The sequence below is a fragment of the Dysidea avara genome, chromosome 6 (genome assembly GCF_963678975.1).
Source record: "Dysidea avara chromosome 6, odDysAvar1.4, whole genome shotgun sequence".
In the NCBI taxonomy this organism is placed as follows: Eukaryota; Metazoa; Porifera; class Demospongiae; order Dictyoceratida; family Dysideidae; genus Dysidea; species Dysidea avara.
The window spans coordinates 28,553,408-28,562,928 of record NC_089277.1 but is presented as its reverse complement, the minus strand read 5'-3'; the positions used below and the strand labels follow the sequence as shown (position 1 = coordinate 28,562,928).

The window sequence follows — 9,521 nt, the reverse complement described above, 5'->3', positions numbered from 1 at the left end:
CCATGCAGTCTTTTGTATCATCATCATGTAGCAACATAAGATGCATATTTCAGTGGCAGATCTAGCTATATGATTCCATAGGATTTTTAAAAGGGGATCTCTGAAAGTTTAGTGTTAGTAGCTATAAAATGTATTATACTGTAACTAGAATTAGGTGGTCTGAGAATATTTCCATAATCTTGAGATTTTAGAAGCTTTTAGGTTGGAGGTTGGATTTTCAGGCTAATTGTAGTTTTTGAGTGTAGATATAACTGTGAAGTATAATTGCTGATTTATATTATTTTTAAAACTGTACAGTTTATGTTTGTGATTGTTTGAATTTTATTTAAAATTGAACTAAATTTAAAAGTAATTTAAATTTAAGGTTGTTGCAAAGTTTCTTTTACAGGATTTAAGTAGCCTTCTTTGCAGGTTCCAACTCCAGATAATGAGTGATATCCGCATTGATGTTGCGATTACAAAATTTGATGACATAATTGACAAAATGGCCATGTTAATGTGGGAGCTTTAGAGACTTTGGCACACAGTATTCGAAATGAATGTTGTCTGTATATTTTTACGCATGGAACCACGAGATAATAAAGGTAAGAAGTAGTACACGTACCGTGACAGTGCAAAACGAGCTCCAACAAGGAAAGCAAACCGGAAATTATAAAATCACACACAAATAGGCATATGTGACCGGATTTCACATAACAAGGCTTCCACACACACAAAATCAAACTTACGATTTTACCAGAAATGGATTGCTGGTCTAATACACTATCATATTTCACACTGTACTTCCTTCAGCACTGACAAGTCTGGTTTCTGTAGCAGCTTTCTTCCGACCCTGTCAAAGCCACGAGTGTGAGATTGGCACCATTAAATGTCCATGGCTTTGTGATAATGGTGTGTAGTGAGCTGGGACTTCACAGAGAGCTCGCCAATAGTGTTCTCAGTCAATTTGGAGTAATCTGAGGGCCATGGAGAGCCCAAACTTGGCCTCTGGATTCCAATCGTCTTCTTACTTCATTTTATACCCGTATATTAAGACCACCGTCCACCCCCACCCTCCCACCCTATTACTACCGCCTGTGATATTATTACCCGCTCGAAAAAAGCTGCTCAAAACAGGGCAAATTTTGGGTATCAGAAATGTATACACCCACTCAGTGATAGCTAGTGAACAGATGAACAATTGGTGCAAATATTGTTTGCACAGCTGTAGGCACTGGGAAGTTATTACACAATGATTCCTTAAAATCGCCATATCTCCTAACAAAGCTTTGTGTGTCGAAGCCTTGTTTTGTCAAATTCAGTCACATATTTGTATTGCCTTATATACTATAAGCCTCACCTTCGCCCTTATTCAAATTTTTAAATGCTATCATAGGGAAACACCATCTCGCCCAATACCTCCATGTACAAGGTCCCCACACTACAGCGGCCATTTTGTTTTGTGACATCACAATAATGTACGCTACGTCAAGAAATGTAGTTGCGGATATCACTCATTGTTGTGTGATCATTTAAGCAGCTACTGTAGATCCTATAGTAGTTATATAGAACCGCCTGAGCTAAAGTATAAAATAGGGTTGATCGAAACTACAGATATACCTATCTACTCAGGCCTATACGCAGGAGTTTAAAAAGGGGGGTTCTAAATTGAAGCGTAGGCGATCCCAGACGCGGGGGTCTGGGGGCAGCCCCCAGACGCTGAGAAAGGTGTAATATTCAATGTCCTGAGAATAGCTTCACATTGCTTAAATGCAGATATGCATGCACTGATTAAATAAACTTCTCACACATCATTGTGCTAACACAATTTCCTCTCAACATGGGCCCATCACACGCTAATGCAAACAAGAGATTAAAATATGGTTGTAGTGCATGTACACTCCATCATTTCTAAGACTGCTCAGAGTCATTCATTTGAGCTATAAGCTAAGCCTTACATTCCACCACTGTCCAAACATGCATGGCCCATGGTGATAACCATAATTAGGTTAGCTAATATGAAAACAACTGACAGACTCACACACTTGACACTTTAGAATTCATATCATTGAATTCAACAAGCCAGGCTTACTTGTGTTATAGTAGGCATTCCAGCCCGATTTTTAAATTTTGGAAAAATGGACTTTTTATATGCTCAATAGATAGAGTATTGATTGCCGATCTCAGAAATATATAGTTTGTTGGACTAGAATTAGCTACTTTGGCATGCACAGTGCTTAAAAACTGAAAAAAGGAGCATTTTTTCTCTGGGGCTCCCCATACATTTTAAAGGGAAAAATGGCACAATTAAATCAGGAAGCCGTCTAGCAATCTGGACTATCTTGAAACTGCAGTTGCTTCTAGCTGCAAGTTTGTACATGTAATGAGAGTAACTTCAGATCGTATCAGATCTCAGCGATCTTTGTATGCTTTGTGGTGAGCAAATATGTTTCACCTACTACACACTTCTCAATACAATGGTGTATACCCATAGGTAGGGCCTGCAACGCGAAAAATCGATATCCTCCAATCAACTACCTAACTATTGTCATGTGTTAGGCTAAGTGTAACTTGAATAACACCAGCGTGGCAGCCAAGTTTGTTGCTTTCTTCTGGTAGAAAACAATACAAATATCTTAAAATCACGTGATTTTTCGTTGCAGCAGTTTGTAGGGTTCTTCGTATGCCACGATATTCACTCTCAACATTGTTCAAGTAGTCTATCATCAACTCAAAGTATTGGTGGTTTGATTTTATTGGTCAGTTTCCGGTTGCAGCACGATCTGTGCAGCTTTTTGGCGACAGACAAAATATTTCTTGCTCTGGAGCACAGGACAAGCAGAGCAGCAACTGCGCCGTGGGTCAGCAATGACCAGTACTAGGTAAAGTACCTGCATGCGGAGTATGGTTATAATTGAAGCTTGTTAGCCATCTGGCTGAGCCATCTATATGCTGAAATTCGGCCAAAATGATGCGATTTTTGCAAACAAATACCAGAATGGTTGATACATCAGTGAGACAGTCTCCAACAGCAAGGTTACGAAGCTTATAAACACCTAACAATGTGGCTATCTAGCCCAGTAAACGCATAGAGCAATCCAATGCATGAAATAGGCACTCACGTGATCGATGTTCAAATCTCGGAAAATACAACCATAATTTATTCCAATGACATTAAAATCACTTGGAATCAAGTGACAATCAGTTTGTGTGCATTAGGTTCAGCATCTCGATTAACCCAGCAGTCTGAGACTCTCCCTATGATGCCATCACAGCATAAAACACACCTGCACTGGCCCAGACCACTCCTGAGTGAACAATAAACACAAATATTTACAAAAGGAACACACTGCATGGTTCCTATTCAGAAATGAAAGCGATTTCATGAGTATTTCCGCTATTTGAATTTCGATCACATGAGTGCCTATTTCATGCATTGGATTGCTCTATGCGTTTACTGGGCGAGATAGCCATATTGTTAGGTGTTGTAAGCTTCGTATCCTTGCTGTTGGAAACTGTCTCACTGATGTATCAACCATTCTGGTATTTGTTTGCAAAAATCGTGTCATTTTGGCCAAATTTCAGCATATAGATGGCTCAGCCAGATGGCTAACAAGCTTCAATTATAACCATGCAGGTACTTTACCTAGTACTGGTCATTGCTGACCCACGGCGCAGTTGCTGCTCTGCTTGTCCTGTGTTCCAAAGCAAGAAATATTTTGTCTGTCGCCAAAAAGCTGCACAGATCGTGCTGCAACCGGAAACTGACCAATAAAATCAAACCATCAATACTTTGAGTTGATGATAGACTACTTAAACAATGTTGAGAGTGAATATCGTGGCATACAAAGAACCCTACGAACTGCTGCAACGAAAAATCACGTGATTTTAAGATATTTATATCGTTTTCTACCAGAAGAAAGTGACAAACTTGGCTGCCACGCTGGTGTTATTCAAGTTACACTTAGCCTAACATATGACAATAGTTAGGTAGTTGATTGGAGGATATCGATTTTTCGCGTTGCGGACCCTACCATAGGCAAGGGGCTACGTCAAGTAGGCAAAAACATCAAGTTAACAACTTATAAAGGTAAACAACTAAAGTGGAGGTACCATAATGATGCAACAATACCTAAGGTGGAGTTGTGGTTTCAATTATGGCATTGTTATGCCGACTTTGAAGTGGTTTATACTTTTGAGCTGATGACGCAGCCATCAGAAAATTGGTCTGGAGCTGAAAATCGCTAACCAGAGCGAAGTAACTACACACTTTAAAGTAAGCACCAGTGACTACCTTCCATCCGACAGTACGTTTTTTTAAAGTTTTAAAGTATTCTACATACATTACAAGGCTTGAAAAGATTACAAAACAACACAAAACTTACTTATACGTAACGCGCACGATAAAACTACGAGTTTCATGATTATCAGCGTGTGGACAAACTCCACAGCGATTTTCATCCTCATTGGAGCTCGGACGACGGAGCAATCCCAAGTTAAACAAGAGTTGTTATTTTGTGCCAGGGTTCTATTGGGGAATATACGGAGATTTTTTTATTAAAAAATCTCGGATACTGGAATTCCTAGTTATAGTTAAAAGTCTATCAGTCGCAGTGTCCATCCAGTCTGGTGTTCATCATTGCTATTCCAGGCTCTTATTAGAAAATATTTAACGAATTACGATTGGAATTAATCAAAATATATAGTAGCTCTCAATGCAGTGTGGTCATGGTTGGCCTTATTAAGATACTGTATGTAGAATAGTAGAAGCCTTAGAGAAAGAGAGAAAACCACTGTCTATATTCATGCATCATTAAAGTGGACCTCAATGGGCTATATCAGTCGTTAATCAAAGCACTATGGTTAATTATGGAAGCCACACGCAGCTCAGCTGGCATATAGAAGCCATGTAAGGCGTGTAATGAATGCTAGAACACAGATTACAGTTGAAAAGATTGTTTAACAGTAAGAATAAAATTTCCAGTTTAAAATAGGGGGTACTGTACCGGCTGTAAATCCGCCACCCACGGACTAGTCTGGCGCGGCCGCCTCTTCGCAAACAGGAAGGGTCTGGAGACTCTTGCATAGTGTACTTGTGCGAATGGAATGTAATTAGTGGGAGAGACGTGGTTTTATTATTATTATTTAATGGGCTTGTAGATGCCAAGGCAAGCTAACTTGCCTGGCTAGGCCGCAGGCCTTTGAAGGTGCCCATATCTAGAGTGCTTCCAAAAATTATCCAAGCGCAGCTTGAAGGTTGCAACTATTGGCGCTGAAATGATAAAGTCAGGTAAGGAGTTCCATAGATTGACTATTCTATTTGTAAAAAAGTTCTGCCTAACAAGTAATCTTGATCTTTCTTTAAAAAGCTTAAGAGAGTGGCCCCTGGTGGTAGCAGTATTTAAAGTAAAAAATGTAGATGGGTCCAAGTCATAATGTCATTTAAGTATCTTATATGTTTCAATCATATCACCCCTTTGACGTCTGCAATACAGAGAATAGAGATCCAGAATTTCAAGACGGCTTTCATAAGTGAAGTGGGCTAATCCGCGAAGGTGTTTAGTTGCACGTCTCTGAACCTTTTCAAGGGTGTTGATGTCTCTGGCCAAGTACGGACTCCAAGATTGCACACAATATTCCAAATGCGGTCGAACATACATCTTATACAGAAATATAAACATATCAGTAGAGTCAATTCTAAAAGATCGCCTAATAAGCCCAAGAACCTGTGTAGCCTTGACTGCAGCTTTTTAACAGTGTAGAGATGGCTTGAGATCACTTGTGCACCACACTCCAAGGTCCTTCTCCTCGTTCACTAGTTCTAGGTCAGTAGATACATTTGTAGTGCCATCGTACATGGTGTATGATGCAGGAAGAGAGTTACCAATCTGCATTACTTTGCATTTGGCTGCGTTAAATCTAAGCAACTAAACACTTGACCATTGCATTAACTTGTTGATATCATGTTGTAGTTTAAGGCTGTCATGAAAAGATTTAATGACCGAGTATATCTTGGTGTCATCTGCAAACATCTTCAAATTACTCTCAATGAGGTCAGGCACATCGTTGACATACAGTATAAATAACAAGGGACCCAAGACTGAACCTTGAGGTACTCCACTCTGAACATTAACCCAATCTGACTGAGACCCATTAACCACTACTCTCTGAAAACAATTTGTGAGAAAATTGGATAACCACAGGGACAAGTTTCCACGCACACCGTATGCTTCAAGTTTAGAAATCAATCTACGATGTGGTACAGAGTCAAATGCCTTACTGTAATCCAGGTATACCACATCAACCCCATAACCCTGGTCCACCGCACTTGTCCAGTCTTCAAAGGTTTCCAACCAATTAGTTAAACATGACTTGTTGCACACAAAACCATGTTGCTGATGGTTAAGAATGTTATTTTCTAAAAGAAAGTCAAATAATTCCGTACGAATAATAGATTCTAAAATTTTAACCACAGTAGATGTCAGACTGATTGGTCTGTAGTTGGTAGCCTTAATCTTAGAACCTTTCTTATATACCGGTATTACGTGGGCTTTCTTCCATTCGCAAGGGAGATCTCCACTAGTCAAGGACTGATGGATAGCATGGTTAAAGGAGTGCAAAGTGTATGGGCACAAGCCTTGAGGACATAAGAATGGATGCTATCTGGACCAGGAGCCTTATTATCTTTCAGAGTACTCAATTTCTCCAATACAATAGACTCAGATATGTTGACATCACATATAGATTCTTCATATCTAAAAGGAGGCGCTCGAATATACGATAGATCTTCTTGAGTAAAAGTTGACTCAAAATATCTCTGGCCTGAGAACATCAGTAATTTCCTCATCACTGGTAGTGGAAGAGCCATCAGTCTTCTCTAAAGGGCCAATACTAGGCTTAACCTTTTCTGTAATTAGATTGCACCCGTGATTATCGTTAGTCATTGCGATATTCATAACCAGTGGAACGCTCAAAAAACTCACCGCTTCTAACTTACAAGACATCTTAACGTACTCTTTGTACTTTTTAACATGCCCGGCATCCTTATTCCTTCACGATAAGTTGCTCTAATTGGACAAGACCCTATAGAGCGTATTCACGAAGAAATTACAGACGAGGCGCTTAAAATACGTGTGGTAAGAAGCCCAATGATACAATACAAAAATATCACGTTTTCGTTCTTTCCACCAGACCTGGTACAGCAGCAGCCAATTCGTGGCTATGTGGTAATCACCAATAGATGGGCAATAGCATACTAGAAGTACAACTTCGTAGCTGGTCTACTTTCTGATATAGCAATAGAACGCCGCATCTGCTCGCCCACGCACGTCACGATATGGCGGGTACTGTGGTGAATATTTCAAAAAGTAGACCAGCTACTCCATTGTGCTTCTAGCATGTCATTATCCATTAATAGACCGTTGCCATACTGCCACGAATTGATTTTCTCTCTACGTCTGGTGTCAACAAACTACGGGCCAAAACGAAACAATTCTTCCGCGCTTCTTTTCACCATCACAAATTCACTGAACAACCACTTAATGGTAGTTTGGTAGTCGCCTATCAATGGAGAATAAAGTACTACAAGGATATGAGTGTAATTAGTATAGTTTCTGAAAAAATTACCATGGAGCCCGCCGAGTCGCTACACAAGATGAAGCGTTCCACTGCTACATCAGGAAGTAGACCAGCTACGAGTTCATGCTTCTAGTATGTTGTTACCCATTCATAGGTGGTTACCACATAATCACGAAATAGCTGCTCCTATACAAGGTCTGTTAGAAAGAACGAATACGCAATTATTTTCTATTGCACCATTGGGGCTTTATCCACACGTCTCAAATAAACGCCGCAAGTGTCTTAAATAAACGCCGCATTTGTGACGTCACGTGAATACGCTCTATAGGCAAGAAAAACAGAAGCCATAGTTTGCCGCCTATCAAGTTAGGCAAAATGGATACACGTCACTAAATGAGCAGGCAAGCGATTTGATTGGACGCACCAGTTTTCGGTAAATTCGCACAAGTACACAATGCTAGAGTCTCCAGACCCTTCCTGTTTTGCGAAGGGGCGGCCGCGCCAGACTACCCTCGGACTGCCGGAACCAAAAAAAAAAAAAAAAAACTTTGATGACGTAGAAAACGTTGACGCGCTTTCAAAGTTGAATTTTGTTTTTGTTGAAAATGAAGGTTTTGAGAGAAATACACCTCTTCCCGTCAATTGTTTTGCTATATTTCAGTTTACCAAACGTGTCATCGCTCAACGAATGCCCTGACTCGGATAATGTAAACACGATCGTGGAGTCCATTAACGATCAATTGCAGCTCGATCGTTTTTTCCAAAATGTTATCTCATATGATAGCCAAACTCAGATGTGCATTCAGTTATCACTGACTGGGAACGAGTTTACACTGGACATAGTACAGCTAATGAGGATCAACGCTACAAAGTTGATAGTCATGGGGGATGGGACAATTGACATTAATTGTGCAGCTAATGTGACTGATTTGAATACACTCAGAAACATTGTACAGCCAATATTACGCGCATCGTTAGTACTGTTTGATGGCTTGGCATTCAATAAGTGTCCAGTACCCATCCTGATAGAAGAAGTAGCTGTGGTGATGATATTAAACTGTGTATTCATGTGAGTGTTTTGTGTGTAATACTATGCTCAGTAGCTATGTAGCTTTTGTAGTTTTTAACTAGTTACATGTATGTGGCTTCACTATCAATTAATTGTCAATAATAGCAACTAGACATTATGTCTTTTGGGAAAGTTTTTTTTTGAAACCATTGCATAACTAATATTATTGTAATTCTTTATTAAATTGTGATATAACAGACCTGAAAGTGATACACATAATAATACAGTATAATTATTAGCAAACACTGACATGACTCTCAAATACAAATAAGCCATAATATATGCTTTGAAGTACAGTAGAGCAGCTACACAAGGTAAATGTCTGAGCAGTTAATAACAAAGATATTTTGCTTGAATTAGACTCTCATATATTTTGTGCATCATGCATGGTTTGAGTACTGGTGTAAATAGTCCTAAGCTTGTTGACAATGATGATTGAAAGAGCATGCCTTCCACCATCTTTAAACTGCCAGTTGACCTGGATGACTCAATCAGGGAGCTGGCAAGGGGAGAGGCTAGAGATGCAATGATACAGTGTATAGACATATTGATATATTGCCTCTGGTGTATCACGATACAGCAATATATTGTGCGATACAAAGTGGAGTCTAAGCAATGGTCTATGTTGCTTTTTAATGTTGTTTTTTTTTGAGAAATAATTGAGGTGATTTTTCTTTGAGAAGCATTACATACTACTCAATTGAACTACAATGTACAATAATTTGATTGTCAGCCATGTTAACAAGCTATGATATGTTGATATATCCCGATACGTGATATATTGATATGGTTTGACTTTGTCTCGATACAGCAATATTGTCTTAAAACGATACGATACACGATATATCGATATATTGTTGCATCTCTAGGAGAGGCACAAACAAGTTCAGATCCA

The 9,521-nt window shown here is 39.4% G+C and overlaps 1 protein-coding gene across 1 annotated transcript in view; it reads left to right on the top strand.

Annotated features, from left to right (window-relative positions):
- Positions 1–8,118: 8,118 nt before the first annotated feature.
- Positions 8,119–9,521, top strand: part of LOC136257268 (uncharacterized) — a 63,463-nt gene continuing 62,060 nt past the window's right edge. Inside the window, exon 1 of the mRNA XM_066050360.1 lies at positions 8,119–8,626. Coding sequence (XP_065906432.1) covers positions 8,163–8,626 — 464 coding nt within the window. The 5' untranslated portion in view covers positions 8,119–8,162. The remainder of the gene's footprint in view (positions 8,627–9,521) is intronic.